The sequence below is a fragment of the Pan troglodytes genome, chromosome 10 (genome assembly GCF_028858775.2).
Source record: "Pan troglodytes isolate AG18354 chromosome 10, NHGRI_mPanTro3-v2.0_pri, whole genome shotgun sequence".
Lineage (NCBI taxonomy): Eukaryota > Metazoa > Chordata > Mammalia > Primates > Hominidae > Pan > Pan troglodytes.
In genome coordinates, this window is record NC_072408.2 from 113,764,143 (window position 1) to 113,784,110 (window position 19,968).

The following is a 19,968-nucleotide window of genomic DNA, read 5'->3' on the forward strand; positions in this document are numbered from 1 at the left end:
CGAAGGGGCGGGAGCGGGCCTTGGAGCGTCGCGCGTGCGCAATTGGGACACAGCAGGCTGGGGACTGCTAGGAGGGCCGGACCCTGCGAGAAACGGGTGGGCGTGTGCCCGGTGGGCGCGGGAGGGGCCCGGGCTGCACGAGCGCGCGTGCGCCTCGGAACTGGAGCCGCGGGAGGAGGCGGGAGCTGCGGAGGCGGCGGAGGGGGCGGGTCGCGTCGGGCGCCACGTCCGCAGCCAGAGGCCTCCGCCTCCACCACCGCCGCCACAGTCTTCCAGCTCCACATCCTGAGAGGACGCCTCTGGAGTCGCGACTGCCCGGGGTTGTGCCGGCCGCCGCTGCCGCCCAGGCCGCCTCAGCTCTCCTCGGCGCCGGCCCGCTCACTCCGCCCGGCCCCAGCCCTAGCGCTGGCCGCGACCCCGGCGGTGAGTGAGTCGGGATGCGAGGGCAGGGGCGCAGTCCCGGCTTCCTGCCCTCCTCCGTCGCCCTCTGCCGTCGGCGCCCCTGCCCCTCACCTCCCAGTGCCCGGCCTGGCTGCCCAGCGGGGCCTTGGCGAGGCCCCAGCGGGAAAGGGGGAGGGGCGGGACGAAGTTGGGGGCGGATGGAGGTTCGCTTCTGGGGCTACTCCTCCTTATAGGTCGCTGACTGCCCCGCCGCTATTGGAGCTTGGGCACCCCTGGAAAGCCTCCGCCTGACTTCTTAGCATCTGGGGGTTCGGGGTTGGGGGCGGAGGAGGAAGGTGAGGGGCGTCAGCAGCCTGGGAGAGGGATGCAGCGGAGGGGCTTGGGTACTGGGCTTCCTCGCCCTGCCAACTCCTGACCTGTTGCTAAACCTCCCTTTTGGGTTCAGGCACACAAGACTTTTTCCCAGTGGACACCCCCATAGCTCTTCCTGGGTAGGAAGGCTGTATCTCCACGCCTAACCTAAAGTAAAAGTGGGAATGGAGAGGGTGCTGGCGGCGCCCAGGGGTGACAGGGAGTGCTGGAGCACCCATCCGTGCCGTCACTGCCTCCCAGTCTAAATAAAAACTGCCTGCTCTGCACACGCAGCTTCAAGACCGACCCCCCAGCTCCCACTTCCAATCAGATCGCCTGTCCTAAACCCTTCTTACATAGAAATTCTGGAGCCCTTCGGGAGTGGGGGGTGTGCTGGGTGTACAACGTGGAGCGGAGGGAGGAGGTGCCAAGCTCAGTGCTAGCCACGGCGCCTCCAGGGTCATTTTCTGCCTCCTGCCACGTCACTCACTCTGCTAAAGAAAAAAAAAAAAGATTTGCTAGTGCCTAAAGGGATCAGTAGGGAGAGAAAGGGCCACCCGGAAGGGTTTAGAAACACCTAGAGAAAAGGGAAGGGTTCTTAATTTGATTTTTGCGTCCTTGTGAACACTGTGCTAATTCCAAATGAAAATATTTGCTATATGTGATTATTTGCTGTATGCTATTGTTTAGCCTTTGAAACTTCTGCTGGTGTGAGTGCCCTCAGGGGTTCCCCAGGAATATCGATACAACACCAACAGGTAAACGCGCGCGCCCGTGTGTGTGTGTGTGTGTGTGTGTGTGTGTGTGTGTATGTATGTGTATATGTGTGTGCGCGCTCGCGCCCATGCTTAACTTTTTAAAAAGAAAGGGAGAAGTAGCCTTTGATAAACCCATATGCATCCTGTTTTGCTTTTTCCACTTTCATTTCTTTAGTCTTTGTTAGAACAGATGTACCAGAAACCAAGTTCAGTAAAAATTTGTCCATTTATAGAAAGCATCGTTAGAAATTATAACGGTTGCTACATTAGACAAATATACAGATTTCTTTGTGTGTGCATGGGTTTGATTTTTTTTTTTTAACTACAGGAAAATCTTTACCTTTCTTTGTTTCAGTTATTCGGTATTTGCTCTTTTTCTACTTCCGGAAGATATCTCACTGGATTATATATAAACATCTTGAGAATAAGACCTTTGTATGCTTGTTCACAAGGATGCCTCAGTGCCTAATAGAATGTTTGACACATAGTAGGAATGCAAATATCTGTTGAAATAACGTGAAGATAGTTTACTGGTTCTCTGGTTTAATAGAGTATTGTAATTCTGCTTAATGTTTCATTTAAAGATAACCCTTAAAAATTGCCATTTTGACACTGTCAGTTATTACTCGTCTAAGTGGGCACTTACAAGTTTTACTGGCAGATGACCTTTTCTTCCTTGCTAGATTGAGAGCATTTCTTGTAGCCTATTTGCTGTTGATTTAATGGGCAGGGGCCATCTTTAAAAGCAGACTCTTCTTGATAGTTGGTTTAACTAGAAAAACATAAAAACAGTAAGCTGGAGTTTTAATGTACTCTGCTTGTTGGTGTATATGTTGTAAAGCTCTGTATACATATATTTTTGAATCTCTTTGCAGTTATTTGGCAAAAAAGCTAAAACATGGGAGTGAGGATGTGGTAAAGTTCTTTTAGGTAGAATATGTAGAAGAATTTAGCTAATTCATTTATAGTCGTCTTTTTCTATTATAGGGAAATTGGCACCTACTGTTGAATACCAGGTGGTTTTAAGTGGCTTTGACAATAAACTTGTGCACTGTATTTTGTAGTTAAGCTTTATATAACGTGTTAGTGTTATTTAACTTCCTTTGGTGTATAGAGGGGTGGTACCCAGAGGAAAATTTATGTACTGTTTTTGGAATTTTTTATTATGAATAAAAACTTTAAATTTATATATGAAATATTACTGAAACCCACAAACAAGATTGATTCATCAAAGAAAACACGTTTCCCAAGAGGTGTTTGTTTACTTATTTCTATTATTGGAATAAATTACCCTTTAGGGAATTGTGTTGTTAATCCTTGCTCAGTGTATTTGCCAGCTGCTAAGTCTATGTGATACTATTGTACTGGGCAAGAATTATTTCTCCCCATCTCTACAATGCTTAATGTAACTGCTGATGAATTTGTAGTCGTGATATACAGTCTACAACAAAGAAGCCTTTCATATGTCACAATTTCTTAAAAACCCACTTATAACCAGTTTAGTTGGTATTGTAATAGTTTATTCACACTTCAGGACCAAAAGGTAGAACTGATTTATGTCTGTAGAATAAGTTAAATCATTTGTACTTATCTAAAGCTATTGTCAGTCATTACTGCTTTCCTTAGAAAAGTATGTGTTGTTTTGTTTTTTTGGTAGAGACGAGGTCTTGCTGTGTTGCCCAGGCTGCTCTCAAACCCCAGGGCTCAAGCGATCCTCCTGCCTCGACCTTTCAAATTGCTGGGATTACAGGCATGAGCCAACATGCCCAGCCAGAAAGTATGTTTTTAATAGAAACTTGTGCATTATGAGCTCCTAGAGAGCAGATATATTTGTTTCTTGAATATATAATTTGTTTCTTGAATGATTCACTAAATGGCAAGTGCCGGAAAAGTCTATTCCCACTGGATTGTAAACTCTGGTTTAGAGTAGTGCCTGTGTGTGCTTAATCACACTGAACTCCTAATTGCGTAACAGGGTGCCTGTCACATAGTAGGGCTCAAGTATATGTTGAATTAATGATTCAGTGAGTTCAGGGCAGATAGTTTGTATAGAATTTAATAATTTTAATGTATTACTTAAGGGTAATATTTAAAAATGGTCATTTTGAATTTTTTCTTTTTTGATATGGAGTCTTGCTCTGTCGCCCAGGCTGGAGTGCAGTGGCTCGATCTCCACTCACTGCAACATCCGCCTCCCAGGTTCAAGAGATTTTCCTGCCTCAGCCTCCCTGGTAGCTGGGATTACAGGTACCCGCCACCACACCCGGCTGATTTTTCTATTTTTAGTAGAGTTGGGGTTTCAGCATGTTGGCCAGGCTGGTCTCGAACTCCTGACCTCAGGTCATCTGCCTGCCTCAGCCTTTCAAAGTGCTGGAATTACAGGCCCATTTTGAAATTTTTACTGTCAGTTGACACTTGTCTCTACATATATACTCTAAAATTTTATTAGTAGATTATTTACCTTTCAGAGTTTTAGATTGGGGTCTATTTATCTTCACAGTCCCACTATAAGAGAAACAGGTCTCCTGCAATGGTGATAATAAGCAGGATAGTAATATAAGAAGTATTTCTCTTTAGTAACGAAGTGGCAATATCCATAAAGAGGTAATATCACTAAAAGTTAGGCACATATTTGTGTGCAGGACTTTGGAATGGTTTATGTGAATGAAAAGTACAGATGACACAGTTAAGGATTTTAGCAAATACCTTTATAAGGTAACTCAATGTCTTATGATCAAATTAGGAATTCAGGAAAAAAAATCTCAAATACTTGTGGCTTTTTAATTAATTAAAAATTAGTAATAATTTTTATTACTCTAAGAGTTCTAGAGGAATTTTGATACAACATACTGGCTATTAAGGTGTGATGTACAAGATGCCCAAACATCAAAACAAAACTAATCTTTTTTTTTTGAGATGGAGTTCTGCCCTGTCACCCAGGCTGGAGTGCAGTGGTGAGATCTTGGTTCACTGCAACCTCTGCCTCCTGGGTTCAAGCAATTCTCCTGCCTCAGCCTCCTGAGTAGCTAGGATTACAGGCATGCGCCACCATGCCCGGCTAATTTTTGTATTTTTAGTAGAGATGGGGTTTCACCATGTCGGCCAGACTGGTCTCGAACCCCTGACCTCAGGTGATCCACCCGCCTTGGCCTCCCAAAGTGGTGGGATTACGGGTGTGAGCCACCATGTCCGGCCCTTGTTTTTTTTTTTTTTTTTTCAGTCCCAATGAAACTAATCTTTGTGGCACTTAGGACTTTCAAGTCTTTCTAAATAGTGAATTCCTCTAGTCTAGGTAGACATATGCCTGGCATGGCAGGACTCCAGAGTTGCTGCTTTCTTGTTTATTGATAATCCTATTGGTAACTACTGCTAATAAATTTTAAATGCAATTGAATATTTCTATATAATAATATCTAGCTTTTTACATTTCACACTCCTGTACAGAAATACTCCTAATTTAAGGCCAGAATGAACTCATGGTGGGCGTGGGAGTGGGAGTGTGGTTGGACTGGCAGGGAGAGCTGGTAAGTCTGAGAATATACCCGGAAGCAGCCCCAGGCGAGAGTGAAATCTCTTGAAAGTCTAGTTATCTTTTAAAAAAACACAATGCTCAAAGCACTTTTCATTTCACTTTTTACTGTGTGTGAATTTAAAAATAAAACAGTATTTTAAATTACTCTAGATTAAATGCAGGCATTATGTCTCTCCTGTGTATTCTTAAGTCCTTGGCACACCACTGCCTATGTTTAAAAAGGTACATTTGGAAAGCATGACTCTAGCTTAGAGTTTTCTTTTTTTTAAACCCCAAATTTGGGCCATATATTGGTAGGTATTTCTTCTTGTGATGCTTAAAGTATATGCGGATACTTCGCTTCGCTTCTTTTCTCCTCTCTTCTCTTCGTCCTGTCCTGTCCTGTCCTGTCCTGTCCTGTCCTATCGTTTGAGACAGGGTCTCGCTCTGTGGCTGAGGCTGGAGTGCAATGGCATGATCATGGCTCACTGCAGCTGCTTTAAACTCCTGGGCTTAAGCAGTTCTTCCTCTTCATCCTTCCAAATATGTGGGACTACAGGCGTGCACCACCGTGCCCAGTTTTTTTTTTTTTTTTTTTTTTTTTTTTGTGGAGACGGAGTCTTATTATGTTTTCCTGGTCTTGACTTCCTTAGCTCAAGCAGTCCTCTAACCTCAACCTCCCAAAGTGCTGGGATTACAATATTTTCTTTTTATTCTACTTATCCCACAAATACTATCTGGCAGCTTACAACAAAAACATGTACCAACAAATTGGTAAAAATATGTAAATAAGATACTCAAGTTGCAAACCAGGGAGAAATAGCAATCCAAGTAGCAATCTTGAGGAGATGTGGAAGTGTGGAGGAAGATAGGACACAACTGTGCAGGCCACAGGAGCCTACCTAGTTGAGCTGGGATTTTAGCTTTAAGCTTCCAGGAAGCCAAAGAGAAGGAAGACATCATACCTTTGTATCTTTTAAATATAAAAATGCCTATATCTTTAAGAAAACACGCTAAATATTTGGGGGAAACAAGACATTTTCTAAATAGTTACCTCTGAAGAAATTTCTTATGTGCAGTTCCATATCAGAGCTATTAAGTGTTGTAGTGGGTAATGTCTTTAACAGTATTGTACAGTTAATATAGTAATAACCTGCATAAGGCTGTTTGTCAGGATTTCCTTACCCAAGACATAACTGTGAACAAAACTCAGTGATACCATTTTCTTAAAGCATCATGTGAGTCAAGTACATTGTTTTTTAGATTATTAACTTCATCTATGGCTAAAACTTAGAATAATTAGGATTAGATGAACTACATAATCTTTAAAAATATTTATGAATATTACTGATTTCCAAGACTTGAAAATATGTATTTTTCTTTAATTATAAAAGCAATACATTTTTATGGTAGAAAATTTATAGATGTTAATTAACTATGCATATTTCTATGTATATGTATTTATGCATATTTCTATGTGTAGGTATAAAAATACTATATACAAATACTATATATACTGTGAATATATAAATGCTATGTATACTACTTCATGCATGTGTATGTAAAATGTAAAACTTATGTATTTCTAACCCCCCCCCCGCCCCCTGGCAATCTTTATTAATACTTCGGCATACTTTCTTCCAGTCTTTTTGTATGCATTTTTTAAAAAATTGGGCATGATGATATATGCCTTTTACAGTTTCTAAATATAGCATTAGCATATTTCTGTAGTATTTGATCATAAATTATTTTCACATCTGCATAATGTATGTCTTTTGGAAGCCTATAAATTCCTCTCTTGCGTTCCATGAGGCTGTACTCATTTGTTCATTTTCAGATATGTTTTGTTTGTTTTTGCTGGCTTCTCTTTTGCTCACCTCTTAAATATAAGCTGGCCAATTAAGGCTGTCAGTCGGCTTCTCATCACTCTTTTCCTTGATCATATCACCCACTGCTCAGAGCTTCAGCTATCACTTCAAACTGCTCTTTAGAACCTCAACTCTAACTCCAACTTTATGCTGAATTTCTGGCCCCTTAAATCCAATTGCCTGCTGAACAGGTGTGGATGCCCTGAAGGCATTTCAAATACAGCTTGTTCAGAAACAAGTCCTTCATCTTCTCTCAAAAGGTTTCTCTTCTGATATTCTCTGTGTTCATCATCTCTGTCTTATACTAGAAATATGACATTAGATTCTCCCTTTCATCTCAAAGTTACATTCTACTTCTGACAAAAAATTCAAGTATATGAGTGTCAACCATGCGTCATTGATTAAGTCTCTGGTGATAGAGTAGTGAACAAACCAAGCGTTTGTTCTCATGGAGCTTACATTTTAATTGGGAGAGACCCAAAGTAAACAGATTAGGTGAAAATGATAAGAAGAGTGGAGGGTGCTCATCTATTATATGGTGGTCAGGGGACATCTTCTGATAAGGGGACATTTGCAGAAGGACCTGAGCCATGTACATATACTGGGGAAAAGGCTTCGAGGAAAGGATAAACAAGGAACTCTGTGTTACTAGACTGGAATGAACAAGAGGTAGAATAGTGGAGATGGCGGTTAAGTATCTGGCCTCAAAGGCAAAGGTATAAGGACTCTGAATTTTATTCTAAGCAAAATAGGAAGCAGTTGGAGGATATTAAACAGAGTATGACATGACTGGACTGAAAGAAGAACAAAGGTGGAAGCTCGGAGACCCATTCAGAGATTTTGCAGTAGTACAAGTAAGAGATTATGATGGCTTAAAGTGGTAACAGTAGAGGTAATGAGAAGTGGTTATATTCTGGATTTATTTAGGCAACAGAATTTACCGATAATTAGATGGGAATGTAAAAAAAAGCAGAATTCAAAGGTGACCCTGGTATTTTGGTCCAAAGCATTTATTTAGACATGAAAATCTGGCAGAGTTTAGACTGTCAGAAAATTCTATCTTACTGGACTACTAAAGTAGCCACTTACTGTATTAATCTCTCTGTCCTTCCATCTCTTCTTGCTTCAGTTAGCATCTTAAGGCACAGATATGACAGTATAACTCTGCTCATGGGTTCTTAATGCCTATCCACAGAAGGATGAAGTCAATTCATATTATTTAGATTAAACTGCATATATCTTATGCTCTCATAAAGCAGAACTAATTTTTAAAAATTGTCTTTTTCTTAATTACAAGATAGGATATAGAAAAATAATTGTTTTTAAGGGATACTGTATTAGAAATAAAAGGTAAGACTGTTGGTAGGGATTTATGGGGTAGGCACCAGAAAGTCAGTTTTGTAATATATGCGGTTACAGTCATAATCACACCTATTTTTAAACTCCAGTTAAAATATGTAAGATGTATGGGTATATGTAATTTCCCATATTTCTCTATAGGGTATGGTACCTTCTGTTGATTGCCCAGCCAAGTGATCTCCTGGATTTGTGTCTATGTGTATGGTATTAATATATAGTACTGAGATTACCATGATGAACAAATTGGACAAAGGTGTCTGTCCTCTTGAAATTAATAGTCCAGCAGGGAAGTAAGTGGCTTCAAAATCATCATTTCTCAGAAGGGACACACATATTCTACCAGGAATTTCTGCATGTTTTATTTTGGAATTTGTTAAATAGTATTCTCATCTTAGGGTTAAGGCTAGAATTGTCTTTGATTTTTATTTTAACTATCCTAAACAGCAAGTATTTAATGAAGTTATTTGTCCTCTTCTATACAGTTTATGGTCAAGCTGAGATTCAAACTCAGGCACTCTGACCCCAAAGCCTTAACCACCATCCTGTATAATTTGTTATGATCTTACCATGATGATAAATCAAAGAAAACATAAATGTGAATGGTAATAAATGAACCTTTGTGGTTGGGGAGTTTTAAAATTAGGGCACATCCATCAAGAACCTCCTTTCCCAGTAATGCATCAGCTGAAATTCTTACTAGTTTTTCTGTGAGAGATTACTTAGCTTTACTATTACTTTTTAAATCTTATGTTTGGGATGATGTGCTAAATTCTCAAACCAAACCAGGATAAGATTAGGTGCCATTGATAAATGACCTGAGTCAGGATTTTCACTAGAGCAATTGAAAGCTATTTATTAAACACAACATGTGCTGCTGGACTCAGTAGGGGTGCAGAGAAGTGTCATCTTAAGTAGGATTTACGTTTTAAAGTCATAAGAAGATGAATTCCATAAAGTTAAAATCACCTTTGAAAATTCCCATTTCTCGCAACCTCTGCCTCTACCACCCTCATCCAAGCCACCAACATTTTTTGGCCTAGATTATTGAAGTTGTTTCCTAATGGGACTTTCTGCCTCTGCTGTTGTTCACCTATTGCTTGTATTCCCTACAGCAGCCAGAATGATCTTTTAAAAGATCACCTTACTCTTTTGTTCAGTGCCTTTTACTAGTTTCCCATCTCACTCAGTTAAAAGCCACTCTCCATCATCACTTTCAAGGGCCTATGTTGATCCAGACCTCACTCTTTGTCTTCCTCTCCTACTGCCCTTGATGCGACCCTGCCACACTTTACTGGCTGTTCCTTCTTGCTGATCCAGGTAAGCTCCCACATCAGGGCCTTTGCTCTTGCCATTTCTTCTTCCGCAAAGACTCTTCACCTAAATATCTTGTATCCTTACCTTCTTTGAATATCATCGCAGTAAAGCCTTCACAGACTATCCTATCTAAAATATCATATCCTCTCCCCATCCATCCTTGGCCGGGCGCAGTGGCTTATGCCTGTAATCCCAGCACTTTGGGAGGCCGAGGTGGGCGGATCATCTGAGGTCAGGAGTTCGAGACCAGCCTGGCCAACATGGTGAAACCCCATCTCTACTAAAAATACAAAAATTAGCCAGGCATGGTGATGCACGACTGTAGTCCCAGCTACTCGGGAGGCTGAAGCAGAAGAATTACTTGAACCTGGGAGGCAGAGTTGCAGTGAGCTGAGATCGCACCACTGCACTCCAGCCTGGGCGACAGAGTGAGACTCTGTCTCAAAAAAAAAAAAAAATCACACAAAAAGTATCACACCCTCTCATCCGTCCCTTTTTCTCCATAGCATATAAATACCACTGACATATAGTCCTCTCTTTGTATTTATTTTGTATTTATTTATTGCCTTTCCCCATTGGAGTATCCATTTCATGATGGCAGAGATTTTTTCCATCTGTATTGATATATACATATATATATATTTTACAGTAAATTTTGAATTCTGTTAACTGCCTTTGTTCATAAGAGCTTTAAGAACAGCAAAAAGTCATCAAAATTGATCTGTTACTGATTCAGATTGGTGGTGTCATCATTACAAGAGAGGAATGTCTTTTTTTTAAGGACTTTCTCAGATAGAACACCTTAGTATTTATTTACTAACTTTTTCAAATTTTAGGGTCAGGAGTACATGTGCAGATTCATTACGTGGGTAAAATCGTGTGTTGTGGGGGTTGGGTGTACAGATGATTTCATCACCCAGGTAATAAGCATAGTACTCAATAGATAGTTTTTTGACCCTTACTGTCTTTCCACTCACCACCTACAAGCAGGCCCTGGTGTCTCTTGTTACCTTCTTTGTGTCCATGTATACTCAGTGTTTAGCTCTCATTCATAAGTGAGAAAATGCGGTATTTGGTTTTCTGTTCCAGTGTTAGCTCACTTAGGATCATGGCCCCCAGCTCCACCTGTGTTGCTGCAAAGGACATGATCTCATTCTTTTTTATGGTTACATAGTGTTCCATGATGTATATGCACCACATTTTCTTTATCCAGTCCACTGCTGATGGGCATCTAGGTTGATTCCATGTCTTTGTTATTGTGAATAGTACTGTGATGAACATAACACGTGTGTGGTAGAACGATTTATATTCCTTTGAGTTATATCTAGAAATGGGATTGCTGGGTTGAATGGTAGTTCTGAGTTCTTTTGAGAAATCTCCAAACTGTTTTCCACGGTGGCTGAACTAATTAACATTCCCATTAGCAGTGTATAAGCATTCTTTTTTCTGCAGCTTTGCCAGCATCTGCTATATTTTGACTTTTTAATAATAACCATTCTGTCTAGGGAACACCTTTTTTAGTTCTGGTATACTTTTTTCTTTAAGTCTATTGTGAAATAAATCACAATTAAATTAACCAGTATTCTGTAGGAGGAAACAACATTTTTGTTGGCTAACCCCCACCTTCCAGCTCTCTTTCAGTGAGTAATTTTCAGTTGTAGTTGAAGCACCACAGTAACAACATAGGAAAACTTATACTATGACTGCCACTCTTTGGTGAGTGTTTCACATAAGATTTATATTGTCTACTGGTATAATTTAAAGTATTTATTAAATGCCACAGTTTGAAGTAGGAGAGAAACAAGATGAAGACTAGTTGTATAGTGGGTACAAAATGTTGTTTATCTGAATAATGTTGATGAAATCGCAATTTAGCATGTGATAAGAGGTAGTCTCACATGTTGAGGTTAAAATGAAATGTGTTTGTATGTTTTTTTTTTAGGAGATCATGAATCAGACAGATAAAAATCAACAAGAAATCCCATCATACCTTAATGATGAACCACCAGAAGGTAAGTATGCATCTGTAACACTAAGAATGGAAAAATATACTGAATTAAAGTTCTGATAGTTTTTATTTTTTACTTATTTTATTTTATTTTTTTTTGAGACAGAGTCTTACTCTGTCAACCCAGGCAGGAGTGCAATGGCACGATCTTGGCCCACTGCAACCTCCGCTTCCTGGGTTCAAGCAGTTCTCCTGCCTCAGCCTCCCAAGTAGCTGGGATTACAGGTACCTGCCACCACACCGGGCTAATTTTTTGTATTTTTAGTAGAGACAGGGGTTTCATCGTGCTGGCCAGGGTGGTCTTGAACTCCTGACCTTAGTTGATCCACCTGCCTCGGCCTCCCAAAGTGCTGGGATTACAGGCGTGAGCCACCACTCCCAGCCCTGATTGTTTTTATTAAAGAAATATAACCTGTTTACCTTGTCAGTAAATATGTCCCCAAAATAATTGAAGATAACATTTTTAGCTTCTAATAAGAAAGCATAGATAGTGGTGAATAGGGACACAATTTTACCATATAAGGCATAATATTTTGCTGTCATTCTTCTTTTAAGACCATTTTAGAAGTATAAGTATCCTTTCATTTGTAAAGGGTGAGGATGGATACAGAGGAAGGATGGACTGTGTTTAGTTTTGATATCCTGCATACAAAATCAGCCTAATGCAAGAGGCATTAGAGATCTGTTGTTAAACTCCTATTATTCATTATATTGTAATTGGTACCTCTCCTCTATTAACACATGATCTTGGGATCTGCTTCATTTGTCTTTTTAAGTCATAATTCTCTTTGAGTTTGAAAATTGTGTTATCATGAATCATTTTAATTCTTCAGAAACCCTTGGAAACACACCTGAATGTCCTGAGTACATACAGAAAATGACTAGAGGCATGTTTTTGGTATAGACTGTTACTAAACTTAATCCAAATAGTGATCTCCTTGGAGAATTGCATGTTGATTACTAGGGCTGGAGGTTGTGACTCTAGGTATTATATTTTTTTTCCTAGTTCTGTTACCCATTGTCTAAAATTTTCTTCCTATATTTCTTTTATTGGTAGGCAAAAATGAAATTGCTAGGAAAATAGCAAAAAAGAGTTTACACTTAAGCCATAAAGAATTCAAAAGAACTATCGGAGATTGCAGTGAGCTAAGATCGTGCCACTGAACTTCAGCCTGGGCGACAGAGTGAGACTCCGTCTCAAAAAAAAAAAAAAAAAAAAGAACTAGCTGATTAGGTTTAGTTTAGTTTGGTGGAGGAATAGCCTGGAAAATTACTAACTCAGGTCTTTTCCATGCCTTACATTTTTAGGTCTGGAACCATGGAGTTTTGAAAAGTTAGGGCTCAGTGAGAAGGTTAACAAGGACTTTGTGAGAAAGAAATCAGAAAAGGGATAAATAAAGGCCATCCAGGGGCATGATTGTCAAGGAAGAGAACAAAGCAGAATGTCTTTCTATGCCAACCACTAAACAAGAGGAATCTGCAAAGCAGATAATTTATATGGTGATAATTAAGAGTATACTGTAATAAAAGAGATCAACTGCATTAATTATTTATCTGATTTGATTAAGAACAATTATTTGTCTTCTTTAAATGCATGTGTACCAAATTTGGCATGGCAAGATAGTTTTACTAATGAGATATTTGGCATGAGGCAGTTATCTGTTGTAGCCTCAAATCAGGATTTTGCCTTTTTTCTTAGGGCTAGTGACCTCGATTACAGAAGAATTACCAATTATGTAATTCTTTCCATCATAATTTTATAACTAATATATTCAAATGACCATCTATATATTAAGTCTTTTACTTCAGTCATTAAAAATTTGTATTAACTATACTTATTAAGTAGTTTTAATAAAAATATTTGGTTTTTAAAGTTTATAGCTATTGCTGTATCTGTATTTATGCACTATTTTGCAAAGATACTTTGACTAGTCAGATTTTCCCTTAAAGTTTATAGCTATTGCTGTATCTGTATTTATGCACTATTTTGCAAAGATATTTTGACTAGTCAGTGAGATTTTCCCACTTGTGATAAAATGTAAAATCTTCAGACAATGAAAAGAAAAATTATCTCAAGGTAAATTTGTGCCTTGTGCATTGGAAAGCTCAGTTTTCAGAATTTTTTATTTTCTCCATCAAATATTGTCAGTTTCCCCATGATACCTTCTCTGAGAACTTGATTCTGCTAGAATCTAATAGTTTTGGTGCTCTTAGTTGGACTTATGTACCCAGTAATTTACCCCTCTTTTTCAGAAGTAAAGCTTGAATTGTGTAAGTACCAAATATTTTTCCATGAAGTTTAGAAAAACACCAATGCTTATGTGTTGTTGCTGCTTAAATTATTAGGTTACTAGGCCGGGCGCAGTGGCTCACGCCTGTAATACCAGCACTTTGGGAGGCCGAGGTGGGTTGATCACGAGGTCAGGAGATTGAGACCATCCTGACTAACACGGTGAAACCCTGTCTCTACTAAAAATACAAAAAATTAGCCGGGTGTGGTGGTGGGCGCCTGTAATCCCAGCTACTCAGGAGGCTGAGGCAGGAAAATGGCGTGAACCAAGGAGGCGGAGCTTGCAGTGAGCCAAGATCACGCCACTGCACTCCAGCCTGGGTGACAGAGCAAGACTCTGTCTCAAAAAAAAAAAAAAAAAAAAAATTATTAGATTACTAAAGAGAAAAGACCTATGTTCATTTTAAGCTGGTGCAAATTTTTATGAAATCTTTCTGCTAGTCATTTTATTCCTAAGTTTGAGCTTACATGCTAATATATGTGGCTCTATTTAAAAAAAAAAACAAAGAAAATAAACTCATGACTTAGAGCTTAATTTTTCATATTGCTATTACCTTTTATGGGGGATATCTCTAGTTTTTAAAAACTAGATACTTAAAGCACACACTCTCTTTCATAAGAATTACTGAGGCAGTAATTTTAAGTGTTAACCATATCTATAGTTTCTCTATCCTACTTATGTCTGAATAAAAATGATTTTTTAGGTAGATAACACGATTTTAAATGATGAATAGTTTTTTACTTTTACATAGTATTAGCTCTTTAAATACATCAGTAAGGGAGACATACAGCAGAGACCCAAATGTATTTACTTAATAGGGGTTCTTAAACTTTTTGGTTTCAGGATGCCTTTACAATGTCAAAAATTGAGGCCCCAAAGAGCTGTGTCTTTGTCAGTATTTACCATATTAGCAATAAAAACTGAGAAATTTGAATATTTTATGCATTAAAAGAACCCATATTAACATAATTAAAATATTTTTATGAATAGTAATTCTTTCAAAACAAAAAAAATTGTGGAAATTGTGAGCAAGGTGATACTGGTTTATACATTTTAGCAAATCTCTTTAATGTTTGGATTAATGCAAGACAGCTACATTCTTGCAGCTGCTTCTGCATTCAGTCTGTTGTATTATACATCATTCTGCTTCTGGAAAACTCTGCTATAGACTCATGACAGAAAGTGAAAAGACAAATGATATTTTAATAATATTATGAAAATAGTTTTTACCTTGTAGACCCCCTGAAATGGTCTTCGGCATCTGCAGTGGTCCCAGACCATACCTTGAAAACTACTGCATTTTACGAAGAAGATTGTTTCGGTAATGACTGATTAAATCCTATCAAGGAAATGAAGGCCAAATGTAGTTATCTTTTTATTTTTTCATGTTCCTTTTAGGATGTAAAATAAAGGTTATTTGTTAACAAAACTGTAAACCAAGGAAACATTTAAAATAGGATTCTGTTTTACAAAAGTTGTCTAGTTTATAAAGCATTTCTTCTCATAGATACTAAGACTTAGCATTGGACCAAGATATTGTAAAAACATGTACAACTATACCCCGAAGGAAGAGCTCTTCAGTGTCTTTGAATCGGTGTGGTTGGCCTTATCAAATCAACCTCCTGTTGTGAGGAAGTCTTAGGTTACTTAATGATGTGTACTGCTCTTTTAAAGACTTGTGACTTATATTTGATTGTCTCATGATATTTTCTCTCATTAGGTTCAATGAAAGATCACCCACAGCAGCAGCCAGGCATGTTGTCCCGTGTGACTGGGGGTATCTTCAGTGTTACAAAGGGAGCTGTTGGTGCCACCATTGGTGGTGTGGCTTGGATTGGTGGAAAGAGTCTGGAAGTGACCAAAACAGCTGTTACAACTGTGCCTTCCATGGGAATAGGGCTGGTGAAAGGGGGTGTCTCTGCTGTGGCTGGAGGTGTTACAGCTGTTGGGTCTGCTGTTGTAAACAAAGTGCCCTTAACAGGAAAGAAGAAAGACAAATCTGACTGAAATATAGAGATACCCTTGCGCTCCACAGCACTGTAATGCCAGTGGCATTGAATTGCTAAATTATGGACTACAACCAAGTCAACTGTTTTGGACATTTATCTTCTAAACTGCTGTGTTGAAAGTATTGATGACTGGCTTTCATCTAAAAAGAAGAGACCAATACGAGCACAGTATATGAAGGTTTCTCATACTTAAGTTCCAGCTTTTTATCTGGTAAAATGTTACACTTACTCGGTTGTAACTGAAGATATGGTATGTTTGAATATTTACTATAAGTCTTTCAGTTTGACTAAAAATGTGAAAGTTGAATTTAGTAGATGATCTTCACAGTTCCATATGTATAATGTGCCAGGTAACTCACCTGCCCCTTAAGAAGGGAACCTTGAATTACATAAGCCGTACCTTTGATGTGCCTAATAGTTTCAGATGTCTTAGTTTTTTATAATCATAGTTGATTAGGCCAAGAGGCATTCATTTCTTATTTAAGCTGGCAAAATTAGCAGGAATTAGAGAAGTTTAAAAAGATAAATGGTTTTATGATAATGTTAACCATCTTTTGTTAGTAAATATGCGTTCTATTATTTTAATCATTGATGCCTTACAAAAGAAAACATCTTTTCTAATACCCTGAATATGTGCTGTTCTTAGAATCATCTATGGATTCTTTTAAAGGTTGTTTGTGAAATTAGTTTTCCCTCTTTAGAATCTCAGGAGTAGTGGGGTAAAGACATTTCCTGCTGTCAGTGGATAAGACAGTGCTTGTTAACTGTTTTGGCAGTAGTTAAAATCAAATTGTACACTTCTCAGCCTGGGTTCATGCTTCATCATTAATACACCTCACAGTGCCTAAGGAACATTTACTTACTGGTCAGAAGGTATTTTGGAAGAGTTTCATATTAAGGAGGAACAAATAATAATTTTAAGTTCTTAAAAATTACCTAAAACACCCCAAATATAAAAAGAAGCCTTCACACCTATTCTGTCTTTAGGATGTCTTAAATTATTAGCAGTACTCCTTTTTTAAAAACACTGTAAAAGTAACCACAAATATGTGAGGACTTACTATTTTAAATGGAATGGAATGCGCTCCATAGATTAGTTTTGAATATAAAGTATATAAAAGTGCATCAGTGGTTTATATAGGCTTTAAAAACATGTTATCTTACAGTCCTTTAAAGCAGCCATGGAGTTTGTATCATTTTTCAAGCCAGTTTCAGTCAGGGATTTGAATTGTTTGATTATGGATGATAAATGTGTCATATCTTATTAATATGTCTCATGTCTCGTTCCTTCTTAATATGATTTAGCTGGAATTCATTTTCTTTTCGTTTCATATTTAATTTCATAAAACGTTTAACAATTGGCATATATACTTGGCATTCCTGTCCACCAAGGATTGTAATCCAAGCCTGGGAAAATCTTAAATTTCTTTTTACTTAAATCTGGAAATTTGTCTCCATTCTGCCACCTTTTTTTTTTTTTTTTTTTTTATAGTGGAGGGGAGGAAAGGGGGGTGATACCTTGCAGTAAGTAAGTCGAAATAGCATGCCTGAAAATTTGAAACAGACCATTCTAACACCCAAGGCTTGTTTATAAAATACTTGAGAATTACATTAATGTGGAATCAACAGATGCAGAAGAATATAACATAACTTTTAAAAGCTTTCATAAATACCAGCAGCAATTGTAAGCAAATCTACAAAGGTTCTTGAACCTTTCTATTATATACAAAACTGAAAAGTCATTAAGGAGCTCAACTAATCAGGAATTAAATGGTCATTTATTTCATGCAGTATGATTTAAGGTATTTCTTGGGATTCTGGTCAAATGTCATAATCAGCAAACGGGATTTAAAAAAAAACTCCAAAATCAATAGGTGAACACTAAATAATTATCTAAATAATGGTATTGGAGAACTTGTTTCCTGCTATTTGGAAGAGATTGTTGCTTCATTGCTAGTTTGTATTTCTAACTTCTACAGTTATAGACTCCACTGTGCTTTGTGTCTGAATTTCTTAGTATAGACATTTTGTTTACTGTATGCTTGCATATTTATTTTCAACTTTGCCTGTCTTTAAAATTGCTTGAGGAAAAATGGTTGTAATTAATTTCTGCTACAGAAAAGCCACCTGGTACGTTTTGTCTCATCAGGATTGTTTTAAATTCTAAACTATAACTTTGTTCAGAGGGGCTTTTGCAATGATAGCAGAAAACTGTACAAATGTACAGTTAGTTATAGAGGTTCTTGTTGAAATGAACTTACCATCTGATATGTATGTACAGCTGTGTACTTGAGTCTTTTTTAGTTTACTTAGAAAGACTAGCAATTTGACCTGTTAAACAGGACTAGTTCAAGTCAAGAAACTAAGGTTGTTGTATAAACCTGGAGGCATCTGTTATTCAGCTTATCCTTTGAGTGGGTATTTGGCACAATGAGGATAAACTTATGTGACCCACTTGAATGGCTGATCTAATAATGTTGACATTATGCATTCTGTACTTAGTGAAATGTCAGATGAAAATAACTGATGAATAATTTTTTTGTATTAAAGGGATGGGAAAAGAACACATGAATTTGTTAATAAAGCACTATGATCTGCAAACGATGGAATGTTTCATAAAGATCTAAAGAAATAAAGGAAACTTTAAAACAGGGTGATCTTACCATTTTTAGTTACTTTGCAGTTCAGAAAGTGCTGTAGCCAGTTTAAAATTTTTTTGATAGTAATGTACAAACATCTTTGGATATGTATTTTGATGCTGACACAACCATGAAATACAAATATATTTTAAGCAGCTCTAATAATAAAGATTAAGAGTGTAGATTTCTAGGTTTTACCCCAACTTGCCAAATCTCTGCAAGGTGGGGCCCAGGACTGCATTTTAACAACCTCTCTGGGTAATTCTTGAGTACAACAAAGTTTGAAAACTGATGGATTATAAAGCAGGGAGCACTTCTGTCTGTTCCAAGTAGCTGTGGAACCAACTGAGACATCTCACTGGAAAGAAATGACTGACTAAAAGGGGTGGGGAGGAGTGTAGAAAATTGATATTTACTGGGCATCTGCTTACCTGCCAGGTACTGGCCATACTTCTCATTTAATCAGCATGAGGGCCTTATGAAGGAAGTATCATTATTCCCTTACAAATACAGAACAGGCTAACTTTCAATGTTAGTTGAATTTTCCATATCACTTTTGAATTAGTGTAGGTCACAACTTCTCCAGTTTATGTCCAGGAACAGAAATGGGGCTACTCAGTAACTAGGCCTTTATTCTAGTGTTGACATTCAGTGCAGCCTGTATGCTTGATTGACCAGGCTGTCTGACTTGCAGCTTACCGGAAGTCTTTCACGTGACCATATTTACTTTGGTGACCACATTTTGCTACAGCAATGAATTTAGTGTGATTTTACACAAATTGAAGAAAATCTAATTTTGTTAGCCTTTTTTCACAGAGGAAACCGAATTTGACTCTAGTGTTTTATGAAAGGGTATCTCCCCCTGCTATGTTACTGATTTAGAATTTTTAAAATTCTGTTTCATAGGAAGATCTGAGTTAGAATGTATGAATGGAAAAAAAAGGCAAAGCAGAACAATTTCAGAGGTTCAAGAGCCAAAAGCAATGGAATGGACCCTAAGGGAAAATAAAGTCAGTATACTGCATAATTGATTAAGAATGTAATCTTTTCAAGTTAGAGTAAGCTACAATTGTATTTCTATAACTGTAACTACTTCGGGTTCTCTGTGGCTAGATCTGAGCACTTAAATTTTGCTGCATATTGACTAGTCTCCTTTTAAATTAATGGCCACAAAGTACACATGGTCAGACTTTCTAATATGCCCTTTTATTGTATGTTCGCTTTCACCCTCCTCAAAATGACTCACCGCCACCCCCGCCCCCAAGACATGGTCTTGCTGTCGCCCAGGCTGCAGCACAGTCGTATGAACATAGCTCACTGCAGCCTTGATCTTCTGGGCCCAAGCCATCCTCCCCGTTCACCCTCCCAAGTAGCTAGGACTAGAGGTGTGTGCCACCACACCAGGCTGATTTAAAAAAAATTTTTAAACATTTTTATAGAGACAGGATCTCACTATGT

The 19,968-nt window shown here is 38.3% G+C and overlaps 1 protein-coding gene across 2 annotated transcripts; it reads left to right on the top strand.

The window, feature by feature from the left end:
* The first annotated feature begins 77 nt into the window (after positions 1–77).
* TMEM263 (transmembrane protein 263) lies at positions 78–18,523 on the top strand. 2 transcript variants are annotated; one of them, XM_509338.9, is made up of 4 exons: positions 125–423; positions 1,444–1,511; positions 11,506–11,575; positions 15,583–18,523. In XM_509338.9, the coding sequence occupies exons 3-4, from the start codon at positions 11,512–11,514 to the stop codon at positions 15,867–15,869; spliced, it is 351 nt and encodes a 116-aa protein (XP_509338.2). In that variant the 5' UTR covers positions 125–423; positions 1,444–1,511; positions 11,506–11,511; the 3' UTR covers positions 15,870–18,523. The 2 variants fall into 2 exon arrangements, with proteins under 2 accessions (XP_009424431.1, XP_509338.2); XM_009426156.5 differs by lacking the exon at positions 1,444–1,511 and having other exon boundaries at positions 78–423.
* Positions 18,524–19,968: the final 1,445 nt, after the last annotated feature.

Excerpts from the sequence above, each read along its gene's own strand:
- TMEM263 (XM_009426156.5), top strand. The coding sequence starts at position 11,512 with ATGAATCAGACAGATAAAAATCAACAAGAAATCCCATCATACCTTAAT. Across the intron at positions 11,576-15,582 it reads TAATGATGAACCACCAGAAG|GTTCAATGAAAGATCACCCA; the intron begins GTAAGTATGCAT and ends TTCTCTCATTAG.